Below are 13,286 nucleotides of genomic sequence, written 5' to 3'. Positions count from 1 at the left end.
TCCATTAGGAACTGAAAGAATTGTTCATACAAATGTCAGGAAATAGAAAAGAAAGTCAAATAGCAGATAAAAAAACAGAAGAAAAAAGGAATGATAGAGTAAGAAGTAAGACGGTCGTGGACTCACAAGGCACGGCGTGACGGTAGAGGTTGTCTCGGATAGTCTGTTGCAGATCGTGGTCAGGCGAGGATTTCTGGAAGCGCTGGCTCAGATAATGCTTCAGGTCCTTGTTCAGCTTACTTCCTGTCATTGTGAGCACAAACAGGAAAGCCTTTATCAAAACAACAAAATAAGGCAAGCAGACATGAGAACATCACAGGAGTCAAAATGACGCTGTTATAATTCACAGTGAAGTGTCAAACGGCCACACAGTTTGGCCCCCACAAAAAGAAGTACGCAATTTTACCCTGCAACCACAGCAAGGCTAGATGCTGAGTGCACAGCCATGACTTGTACACTTGCCATTGTCACCCAGAGGGGTAGCTGGCTGCAGACTCTCCTTCTCCAACCAGCCGTGGCTAGCCAAAAACCTTAGACTGCTAGCACTAGGGCTAGCACTGTGAATCAGCCCTCCTACCGCTACGCCATCTGGACCTCAGACACACATTAGGCTACTGAAGGGTAGCGCGGCTGGAAAGTGTCCATATGTGTTTGTGATTGATTCTGAATGTGTGTCTGTTTGTGGCCATTACAGTGAGTTTCCATATTACAGGCAGAGCTGTGTGTGTGCAAAAAACAAACAAACAGTATGGCAACATAACAGAAAAAGATTGAAAAATTAGGGAATTTATCTGATGAATATGACAATATCTAGATCTAAATTCAATAACAATACGGCTTTAGGCAACAACAAACATCCTATCACGTTCTACGGTAGTACTTGTCCCATTATTTATTATCCAAATGATTTATCTCCCGTTTTTGCATGGCTGCTGAGACCATTTTTAGTTGTCTTGGGCAAACAACCATAAAAGGCCTTGGATCCTGTTTCCATGGAAACTGTGTGTGTGTGTGTGTGTGTGTGTGTGTGTGTGTGTGTGTGTGTGTGTGTGTGTGTGTGTGTGTGTTTAATAAGATGTTTGAGATTGTTAGCATAGTACAGGAGAGCATTCTCCACTGGCTGGCACAATGATTATAAGTTAATACGATATAAATACAATGAAATCATAAAGTGCACATCCCAAAAAAATGATACAACTCCTTTTTATTTTAATGTGACCCAAGATGTTGGGTCATTCTTATCAAAAACAAGAGTGGGTTAGATGCTTAAATGTAGTTATGGTCACATTGCTACGAATCAGATTGTTAATCCTGGTTGAGAAGCTGTAAGGCTCAAACTGCAAAGTTAGTACTTTCTTAAATGTCACTCTCTAAGAGAAGTATTTAAATGCTTGAATTGTGTTTCTTTACAAAAATAATTGGATGAATATGTTTTTTGAAAGTAAAGCTTGCACATAATTCAACATTTTTCTTTAAAATGTATGTTTCCAGACTTAATCATTTTATCTTTTGATGTATTTTATTGTAAGAAAGTAGGTTTGGTTTCTTCCTTCTACTTCCTTCGTATGAGTCATGACAACTTGAATCCAGGTTCATATCTAGAAAACTATTTAATCAAAGTAATGACTGACACATTTGATGAACCATAATTAGCCTCATGGACAAAGCAGCGGCTTGGGCAACAGTCTGAGTGGAAAGGTTGAGTCTTCGCCCCCCATCTAAGCTCCTGCTGGGTGGAAACTCCCCTCCTGGCTCTGTCCCATCCAGACATATCACTGGGTTGTAATCCTCACAACAGGTCACAAGCCAACACTCAGCCCATCACAGAGCCTAATGCACACCCTTATGTCCTCTTGTGCACACCAATTACTGAAAGGCAAAGAGCATTCCTCGCTAGCAGACCCCCGACCGGCTGCGTTACCCTGTTTTTATTGGAAAACTGTAACATGAAAAACTTTAAAAAAAACACCAAAGGTGCCAAAAAGGAAGAGATGAGAATGCGCCTGAGAAGGATTCAGGCATCAGAAACAAAATACACACAAAATAAGTATTTAAAGAATTTTGGACGGTGGACAATGTGAGCAGTTTTTAACAAAGCTGACTTATATACATCCTGTGTTGTTGGTTGATCACTGGTGTGCAGCACTTTAAGGAGCTATTACATAAATTCTAATCCAGTTTCAGAGATTATGTTCTCCTCTCTCTCTTTTTTTGGATGATCTTTTTTTTTTAGATTATTTTTTCAGGGTTTTTCCCTTTATTAGACAGAGGATAGACATGTGAAAGGGGGAGAGAGAGGGATGGGGGATGACACGCAGAAAAGAGCCGCAGGCTGGATTCGAACCCGGGTTGCTGCAGGACTGAGCCAACATGGGGCGAGCGCACTTACACAGTGAGCCGTAGGCCGCCTTGGATGCCTATCTTGATGAAAACCATCTTGTTTTCATGAAAATAAGCATAGATCCTACAAAGGCAGAACAGTGCAAATGACGTGGCCCTAAAGGAACTGCTGCATTGATGAATGACAGGAAGGTAATCACTGAGGGACGTGTGCATTTAGTAGATAGCGCTATCTGTCCTCCCGTTGTTTTTGGCTACTTTGCAGTCATGAAGTGCTGACATGGAACATCAGGATGTCTAGTGTTCAACACCTGGCGTGAATGTATTATTTTATTTAATAGTAGGAGTCTCTGAAAAACATTCCGACCAATGTCTACTACTGACATGGACCAACGCCTGGCAACAAAAGGATTGAGTTTGACATAGTAGGAAGCTTTTGGCCTGTGTGACTGATCATGTCTTTAGATCACATATACCACATCCTGCCTGCACACTGTCATATTCATATTTCTTGCCCCCTTTACGTGCCCTCAATGCCCTCACAGGGAGTAAAAGACGACCATTAGCCTTTCAATGGCCTTTGCTGGAGTGTTGGTTGGGACCAAAGTATGCATGAGGTCTGCGAATCAACTCATTTTGCGGCTACCCAACATAATATGTTGTTTCTGGTCTAAGGTCAAATACCTTTACATCACATTTCCTTTCCCTTTTTTTCTTTCCTGTGCACAACTGAAAACAACAGCAGACTACTTTAAAACCACTCTCCTTTAGTTTACCTGCAATGTGTGGATTTCAGTCTTTTGGTTGGCTCCAAATTGGTCCTTGGTTGGTCCAACTGTAGTATAAATACAGTTGACCGTGTTATCTTAGAGGTCAGTATCCTATGGATGCTTTACACTTCCTTCAATTTAAGCCTTTAAGGCAGCTAGTCAGCTCCTTTCAACCTATGGCCAGAATGTTAACACCATAAACACATTAATTGCTACTTGGGTGCCTTGCTCTATTTTGGTACTGTGTATATGACAAAGCATGTTGGCCCTGATGGTAAACAAAGGTCACTGTACTGATCGTGGAGACTTGGAAGTCAACTGAGTTGATTAGACTAACCTAAAAAGCTATATATCCCCGAGATGTTTCGATTGTTTCTTTTATAGCTGAGATTGATTGGGTCATCACTGGCTCATTACCACTGCATTGTTCAGCTTGGCCTTTCTCTATTTTGTTTTTCCACTGTGGATAGTACCAGCTCAATGTAGGCAGGACTCTCAGCTGAGCATAGCGGTGCCGCATGAAACTGCCGTGACATTATCTTAAACACTTGCTTAATCGTTTCATAGGCAACCAAACATAGCAGTGTCTGCACTTTGTCGATTGTACGACGTAGTTTTGCAGGCTGCCATTTTTATTCATTTAGATCTGGGTGGGGTGAATACAAAAAATTGCACGCGCTATTGACGGTGGATTTGTGAAGGATGTCCTGTGTTGCCCAGGATGATGATTCTAGTTATAATTCTCGCTGACCAATCAGTGGTCTGCAGTGTTTTAACTCCACCGTCTAGTATAGGCACAGCTCACTTGGAACCTTGACTGTGGTGGTACCAAAAAGGTAACAGGTAGTAGGTACTATTCACAAACTTTGCTTGGAAAACCAAAAAAAAGTGAGTTGAGTACCATGCAGTGGGAATGCAGAATTTGATTCTTGTGGCTTACCATGGCCTCATTTACTCCCTATATTTGGTATCAACATTGATTCAATATTGTATTGTACATTTGGTAAAACGTATGACCAACTCCAGGTGCCTAACTACAATGTAGTGCATTCTTTTATAGATTGATTATCTAAATTCAATCAACTCACAGGCAACAAATAGCAGGTAAGAAGGCAGCCAGGCTGGGTTGGGAGAACATTTGGCCAATTGGCTGCACACACAAATCCCTTTAGAAAACAAAATTAGAAAAGACATATCCTTCAAACACAGCCCACCTGTTATAGATTTCCCATAAGCCCCTTTAAACAAGCAAGATTTTGAGGAGACATGCAATCCATGGCAGAAGGGAAGTGGGGGAGAAGTGGTTTATGCAAGGGAGAGACGGGAGAAAGAGAGGTAGAGTGTGTTGCACAGAAAGAGAACATCAGATTAGACCACACAACACATCAAAACAGTTCTAGACACAGCTGAAATGTAAAAGTCTCCACTACTTTCCAGGCATCTCCCATTCAATCCGCCTCTGCACCCCTTAGCTCTGATCAACCAGCCAAGGCCCTGCTCAGACATGCAGAGCCAGACATGGCACCAGCCAGACCCTGTGCTAGCACATCTGTATTCACAGCATGGAAAAACCAAACTTCACTGAAACTCTATCCGGCTGCTTGTAGTGGGAAAGGAAAGGTTTGACCGATTACTGCTGATTTGGATATGGCAGGCGTCACAGAGTTGTAAGGCCCTTCACGCTCCAGACGAGCGGAGTCATTATATAGTGGGGAGCCCCGGAAACTTGCTTGATATTCAAACCTCCAGCTACTTTAATGGTACATAGATGTCTTTGTATGACCCGACTGCCGTTCCTGGAATTAATCTTACTTGTGTGTACTGTAGAAAAGTAGCTGAGGTTGTCGATTCCTGACCTGGGTTCTTGCCAAACCTAAACTCACTTACACTTCATTACTTTCACTGGAAGAACCAGAAAGTAATGGAAGTTTTGAATGCTGTATGTGTAATCCCAGAGTAACACTCACATGAGAAAGAGAATCTGCGTTGTTACAAATGACTGTTTATAACTTACAGTATATTATGCAAACTATAAGGCAATTATTTACATATCTATTTTAATAGATAGATAGATAGATAGATAGATAGATAGATAGATAGATAGATAGATAGGCATTTATTGATCCAATAAAATGGGAAATTACAGTGTTACAGCAGCCAAATGAGTCACACAACACAGAATATAAATATGAATTATATAATAGGATACAACATACATACACACAATATACATGAAATAATAATAGGATTAAAATACAAGAACAAATATTTGGTGAGAGACGCGTGGTGAGAATTTTGGCTCTGGCATGCTGGTGTGAGTGGCACCCAAACAGGAGATATGTTGACACTTCAACTTTTTTAATAATCTGCTCTGCCCTCCATCCAAAATCCTCTCCACATTGTAAAAACTTGAGGTGGCGATTCCTCGACTTTTCATAGTGCCATTATGCGGTCAACATTTTTAATTTCTCGAATTCTTTTATTTATGAACAAAAACTTGCACAATTAATAGCATTCCCATCTGCAGTACCCCAGCTCACCGGGGAAGCATAGACACCGTCACCATAAGTCACCATCTTAACACAAAGCACCAGTCTAAGTGACAAAGCAGAAAACAGTCATCTGCCAGGGTGCCAGCCTGTTCACACTTAGCCAAGTCAGATTTGGCAACGCCACCATGTTTGGCTGGGCACTGAGTGTTGTATCAACGTAGAATACACAAACAGACTGGCATACAAGGTAACAAACTATTTTTTTTCTTCCTCTCTTTAATTTTCTTGTTAACATCTCGGGACATGTTGCCAGGCAGAGGCTATGATTAGAATGCATTATTCTTTCAGTGGGCTGTTTATTGCTATATTTAGTATCTCCAAAGTGGGACATAGTAAAGCTTTAAAGTCAAATGGATTTGTGCTATTCAAACCTGACCTACTACAAGTTAAATTTAGCTACGAGACATACACAATCTGTCCAAAGTCATGTCTTAAGTAATCAACTCTTAAGTGAGCAGTCCATCCACGGCTCTAGTTAATCAGATAATTAGGGCAAATCATCATTTAATTGATTCAACCAGCAACAGCTATCTACAATTAACGTTTTCATCGCCACTGATCGGAGCTTAACCATATGTCATAATGATTAGGGACATGTAGAGAAGTCAGAGAGAGCTCAATCTGACCCTTTAACAGGGATTAAGGATTATGCTCTATCCTGCTGTGTGAGTGCAGGTCCAGGTGATGACTGGTCATTAAACCACCATAGTTGGGTCCATCGACACCAGCAAAGTTTAGGGTGCTTTAACACTTATAGTTCAGACTACACCGTTTCGTTTTTCATATGACATTCACAACGCACTTTCCAGCGTACCAAACAATGTACTCAAAGGTCCCATGGTCAAAACAATCGCTGGTCTATTGGACTGAGTATCCGGGTGACACTTGCTGTCACTTTATAAGAGGTTCTGGATTTGAAATTCTTATCCCCCATATATATTTCAAATTGATAGCAAGGTTAAAATTGCAGGCTAGAAAAGCACAGTTGTTTGTCCACTTTCTTTGGGTCGGAGTGAATTCTCACCAAAAGTGAATCGAACTCTAGTGTACACGAAAGGGAACTGAGACCCTGGTGTTCAAGCGAACCAGAGTTCGGTTGTTTAGTCTTCAACACAGTTTAAATGAGCTTCCACGCCACCTCAAACGAACCAGATCACCTGAAGAAACACCTTGGGTATCGGTAAATAAGACCAAACTGCTAAAAGCAGGTGTTTAAGCAACCTTAGTATGATGACTGACCCACACTGCAGCCAGTCATTATTGGAGAGAAAATGCCAATGAAAAGAAAACATTTTCTTTCAAGCTCTTTAGTAAGGCAGTTGATAATGGCATTATAATCTGTGGCCCTTTGAATAAGGAGTCCCAAACCATACTGCAGAGATTTGGAGACCAATCTTTCATATTAAGTGAGCACTGAAGGTGTGTGTGTCTGTGTGAACATCCCTTTCTCTGAGCTCAACACTACCCCCTATGTTTCACTATTAGATGTGGCTTGCATCACGCAGCAATGGTCGGGGTGTGTATCCATAGCAACAGCTGCCAGATGAGTAGAGATTGTGGTAAAAGGTGGGGATGCTCACAGCCAGTCATAGTCTGCTGCCCCCGTCTGGTGTGACAGGATATTACAAAAACAAAGGAGAGCTCTTCCTAACACAACAAATAGATTTTGAGCAACACTGGTCTCGTCACAAGTGCATCAGAGTTTTCAGTATAAATCTGCTCCTCGTTGTAATGTGATGCACTCTACTTATAGGACTTCAACACCACAGAAACATCCACACGTTGGCAGGTCATATTAAGGCAAAGCTTGAAAATGGGTCTGGATATCTGTTCTTTTTTTAAAGATATTGTTTTTGATAAGGTTTTCCACCTTTAATGGACAGGACAGTGGGTGAGAAAGGGAAGAGAAAGGGGGACCACATTTAGGGAATCGTCACAGGTCAGACTTGGACCCTGCACCTCTATGCAAACGTGCGCCTGCTCTACCAACTGAGCCAACCTGGCCACTGGATATCTGTTCTGAGATCTATGTCGGAGCTGATGGTTTTCTCCAGCATCTTTTCTGTTGCATGAGAGGGAGAATTTCTTTTCATTTTTTTAGATTTTCTTTAGTGACAGTGGATCGATAGTAAAGGGGGAGAGAGATGGGGTATGACACGCAGCAAAGGGCCGCAGGTTGGATTCGAACGGGGGCCGCTACAGGACAGCCTTAATAAAGCTAGAGTCAGCCCTAGGAGGATTTCTAGTGGCCCCACATCCACCAATATTCTTCCAACACTGTCCTGCAATAGCATATATGTCTTAACAGCTGCACTCTACATAGATACCTCCATACACACACTCATACACACATATTCTTGCAAATGCACATGTACCAAAAGTGATAAGCAGCTTTCCAATAAATGCATGTATGTGGTGACAAAGTTCTAAATTGATGAATCTGCACTCTGACACTGAAATAATGAATATAGGTAAGGCTTTAACTGGTTGTTAATCTTTGTTTTTTTAATATTTGTTCTTGTATTCTATCTTATTTATTATTTATTGTATAATCTGTATGTATGCTGTATCCGATATTTTGTTGCTGTAGTTCACTGCTGTATACAATTTGGGCTCAATAAAAGTATAATCAATAAAAATCTGTCTATGAGCCTATCTATGAACTGTCGAAAACAGAGGGAAATCTCTTGTAACCAGCGATGTCATTTCCCCCATTACAGCAAAGAAAAACTCAAAGCCCATCATGCACCACACACACTCCTGATCATATCCTAAACAGGACCAGAACAGGAGCTTTTTTGTGATATTGTTACAGAAACCAGGCTCCACCCAGAAACAGGAATACATACATAAAGAATCTAAAATCTTAGCTGTTCAATAATATGGTTCTTTAAATTCCCTGAGCTGCTATGTGTGAGCTTTGTATTAATCACTACGGCTCACAATGGAGTCAAAGCTGTGGAGACACACAAGTCACAGAACCTGGTAGTCTTATCAGTGGAGATTTGTATCCTTTGACATCTGCTCCTTGTTGAGTCGAGATAAAAAACAAAAACAAAAAAACAGTTTCAACAGGGTTAAATCTCAGACACGCTGTCAATCCTGTCTATATGGTTGTGTGTCCTGGAGCTGCTTGCCTGTTCACTATGTTGCAGATTGCTTTCATTGATCGTAGTTCTCCAAACAGGGAACAAAATCCTCAGATAATTCATTTCAGCACGTAGAGCAGCAAGAGGGCTGTGGTAGAGGTGTCAGTTTGTACCTGCTGTAATCTGACAGTGGACTGAGGATGTACTACACATGTGCCAGTGATGCGTTGTTTCACACGTGTTCTTCTTTTGTGTGCGGTTATTTTTTAAGTCCATTATTCACACAACACAAATCGAATGAAGCACTATGAACAATAATACAGCGCCTACATTATGATTTACTACACGTTACATACTATACTCTGTTATTATTCTTGCGATGCTACCTAAATACAGTTTGAGCCTCTACAGTTGAAGGTGCTTCCAGAAAGGCTTTTGAATGAGACTGTCAACAAGTATGGCAGTTGTCAACACTATATTTAAAGTCCAGAAATATGAAAAACAAAAAAAGTCTTCAAATCCAACTACAACATCAAAACAAACCATGAAAAAAACAAAGCGACCCATGATTAACACCAAATAAGAGGTCTCTGCTACCTTCTCTATGGCCAAGATTTGCCAAGCTAATGATGTAATTATTGACTGACTGATGACTAAGCCAGTCAGGAACGAGTATTTTGGAGGTAATTACCTCTCCATCATGGCCACTCCTCATTGACAGGCGGCATTTCAAGACCAATGAGAGTATTAGTCTCCCTTGACAGTCCAGCTGATTGGGTCCCAGATTTAAAACAGGTCCCCCCGGCTAAGAAGGCAGATCAGCACTTTAACACAAAGAGGGTGCCCATGAGTGTGAGAGAATAAAGAAAGACCAAATGGGAATGAGAATGATCAACAGAACAGTGGAGGATGACCTGGAAGGTAAAGCTGAGAAATAAAAAAAGGAATGTCCCTTTAAAGTTTGATGTGACCCAAAAACTAAAATATTTACAGTCAGTGAGAATTGTGACAATAAAGGCCGTATTGTGTGTGTGTACAGGGGAGACATCTAGACACTGCTAAGGGGATCCTGGGACACTGCAAGATTAAACCTTCACACAGTTAAACTATCATTTAGCAAAGTGCTTTTCATGTTCAAACACAACCAAAGTGGCATGTGTCAGCAACAACAAAATCATTTAATAAATCATCATCATATAATAAATAAAGAAATGCTGCGAGGCATTATTTCTCTATGAATTTGATCAAATTAATTCTCTACTTAATTTACTGATTTAAGTACTGTTTAATTTAAATACCATGAACAATATGTTTATATTTTGTCAAATATAGTCAGCAATGTATGCAATATATACCATACACCCTTATGGAAGCAAACACAGACAAATGAAAGGTTACTACTCTATTATGTACTCACTTTTGCAGTAGAAAATGCTTATATATGTCAAATACTCGACTTAAATACTCCTTGACATAAAGGGCTACTCCACTGATTTATCTTGCATGAATTTGGGGGATTTTGTTAGGAAAAAACTTAATTTAAAGCAGCAGAGTCCAAGATTTCCTGAGTTATAGTCTCTTGGTTGTGTTTAAAGTAGAGCAGTAAAACAAAGCAATCCAAAGAAAAGATATCACACTAAATAGAAATTCAAGGAAAGACCATCAGCAAATTACTACCAGAGCTACAAACGAATAACTATATAAAACGGATGACTAAGCCGAAAGTGTCAAAGTTTATCAGGCCTTAACAGTGGGGAGATGTATTACCATAATATCTTCTGGCCCCTCTCCACCCCTATTCCATTTCCCGGCGAGATAAATGGGCAACTGCTGGGGTGTAATCAGAGGCAGTGTGCTAAGTCACCCCGGGCCCACAGTGGGTGAACACAGTACTGACAGACCAACCACTGGTCACAGCCAGTGGGGGAGGGCAGAAAAGGGTGAGGGAGGGAGGAATAACACAGACACCAAGAGGAAAGATGGAGAAATTAAAGCTAGAAGAGGTGTAAATGTTAAAAGCAAGGGGTGTAAAAATAGAGACCAAAGAGGGTGAACAAATAAGACAGCAGAATAGACGGTCATGAAGAATAAATAAAAGATTAAAGACGTAAGACAAATTAAGAGACAGACAAAGTGGGAGGTTTATGTAAGTGTATTAATATTTGAGACAGACCCGGAGTGCTATCCATAGATAGATAGATAGATAGATAGATGTTTATTGATCCCAAGAAAAATGGGAAATTCCGGTGTTACAGCAGCAAAATCAGTCACAAAGCACAGAATATAAATATAAATGAAATACTAGGAAAAATATACATACATACAATATACATGAAATAATAATATGAAGTAGGAAAAAAAATAAAATAATAGGGTGAGGCCCGTTCCTGCTGTCTGTCTACAACTGTGTAACCAGCGGTTGGGACTTTGTGTCTCTATCACACACTTCCTGGCTTCAAAATGGCCTCATGGGAAAGAGTTGGTTATTCTCCATGATTAACTAGCGCAAGCTCATTAACTCTGCCACCAGGGGGCATATGTCACTCAGGATCATTACGTGTGAGGGACAGCATGTACTTGTGTTTGTGTGTTTTTCTCCTGATTACTGGCTGCCGGTGTGTGAGACCTGTAGTTGAAGCTGTGTGTAAGAGTGTTCCTGAAATAAAGCCGTTTACCTTAGCTCCCTTCACAGATCTAGAAGGTAAAATACTGGCTTTATACTAGCTTTAAAAACAACTGTATTGATCTTTCCAGCGCTGGGTTGTAAGAGCTTACTCATTATATTTGATACCAACATCTCAATAAACATATTTGGTTAAAATGAAATTTAAAAACCGATTTTGGCATTTTTGCTTGATAAATGTCGAAAGATTTTGTGTTGATCAGCTAAGAAATGAATTGACCAATCATGTCAGCAACATTCCAGACATTATAATTGCTATTATAGTTGTAAAACTATTATATAAAGCATAAACAAGATCCTAAATTATATTTCTTAGATCTATGAGTTTACATTATGGCAACATCTTATATTTAATTAATTATTTAATTGTCAGCTGAAGGGTTACATCATGAAAATTCATGTTTGGTTGAAAATGTGGCGAACGTCACATTCTCTTCCTGCTTTTTGCGGTCATCACTACTGATCCGCCTTAAGTTGCATTTTCCACCATTTTTTTTTTCTGTCCTATCATTTTCATCCCAAGGTCTGCGGTCTGCTTCTCTTTCTCTCTCTCTCATCCTTTTTCTTGGCCTCTTCCCTTCTTATGTAATTCCCCCTTTCCATCCTTAAAATCCTTACTTCCTTCCCTCATACACACCCCTTGAGCTGCTGTCATCTTCTTCATTCCATCCATCCATCCGTCAGTTTCCCTCATGCCTGGAGAGGGCATGACTGACCCACTTTCTCGTCCCCCGTCACCCTGTTACACTGCTGACTCAAGACGCTCTCAAGATGTTGTGTGAATGCACAACTACAGACATGCAACCACGCTAATGCGGATGAATACATTTTGCAACACATGCATACAAAAGGGACACGCAAACACACCACATCTGTTCACTGATCTAATTTTAGAAACCGGATGGCATCAGGCCCACTAACAAAAGAAACAGACATATTCGAGGTTGAGGGAAGAAAACACTTAAAACATGCATCTAGTCATCATGTCTGACAGGACACAATTAACACAAAATGGAAACACAAGGTTATTATAACCTTTGAGTTAAATACCGCAGATACACAATCCCTATGTTAAAGCCGTATTATGGCCAACTTTGTTCATCATTGTCACCAGGCCTGTGGGAGGGCACAATGGTCACCCGACAACACTTTCAATGCATAACCGGCAGGCAAGATGTACGTATCAGGTATTGTGCTCTTGACACAGAAAAGAAAGTTTAAAAAGAGAAAACCTACTTTAAAATATTTTGTATAACTGCACACACATACATTAAAAACAGTGTGTGTTTCACGGTTGTGGGCTAATGGGGCAGCAGTCACTGCTGGTTACGTCTACATTGGTTTCTGGGTCAGCATCAGGCAATGCTCATCCGGTGCCGCATCCCTTAACAGCTGACTCCAGGCCAGACATTGAGGCAGGCACAACCCGAAACATCTATGCACACACACTAGCAGGGTAACATAGTTGTAACACTAACTTACAACCAGCAGGGGCTGACAAGTATAATTTAATGTATCAATTACTCCCCACTGGTTTTTGCATTCATGCCTTGCAAGTGCATGTGTCAATGTGAGGCTGTATGTGTTTTGTGTGAAGCACACGCATATTTAAATATAAGCTATACTTATCTGCAGTGTCCTAGAATGATGAGCAAGATGAAGCCCAGTAAACCATGAGCAGGGCTGTGTGTGAGTTAGAGGGTGCTAATCGTGGGTGAAACTGGGTTGTTCAGCTTGCTCTTATAAAGAGAACACACCCATACGCACAGGTACGTACGTACACAGACCTTTTGGAGGGGCCGGGGCTCAAGTGATGTAAAGGACACTTCTTATAATTATTTATTTAAAAAAA

The 13,286-nt window shown here is 40.6% G+C and overlaps 1 protein-coding gene across 7 annotated transcripts in view; it reads right to left on the bottom strand.

The window, feature by feature from the left end:
• The window catches only part of magi1b (membrane associated guanylate kinase, WW and PDZ domain containing 1b), a 134,878-nt gene that overhangs the window by 73,330 nt on the left and 48,262 nt on the right, over window positions 1-13,286 (bottom strand). For all 7 annotated transcript variants that reach the window (XM_034868553.1, XM_034868556.1, XM_034868554.1 and 4 more), the window contains exon 2: window positions 127-243. In XM_034868553.1, the coding sequence (XP_034724444.1) occupies window positions 127-243 (117 nt within the window). The remainder of the gene's footprint in view (window positions 1-126; window positions 244-13,286) is intronic.

Source organism: Etheostoma cragini, chromosome 4 (genome assembly GCF_013103735.1).
Source record: "Etheostoma cragini isolate CJK2018 chromosome 4, CSU_Ecrag_1.0, whole genome shotgun sequence".
Taxonomy (NCBI): Eukaryota; Metazoa; Chordata; class Actinopteri; order Perciformes; family Percidae; genus Etheostoma; species Etheostoma cragini.
Note: the sequence above shows the minus strand (reverse complement) of the source record. Positions and strands in the feature narration are given on the sequence as shown.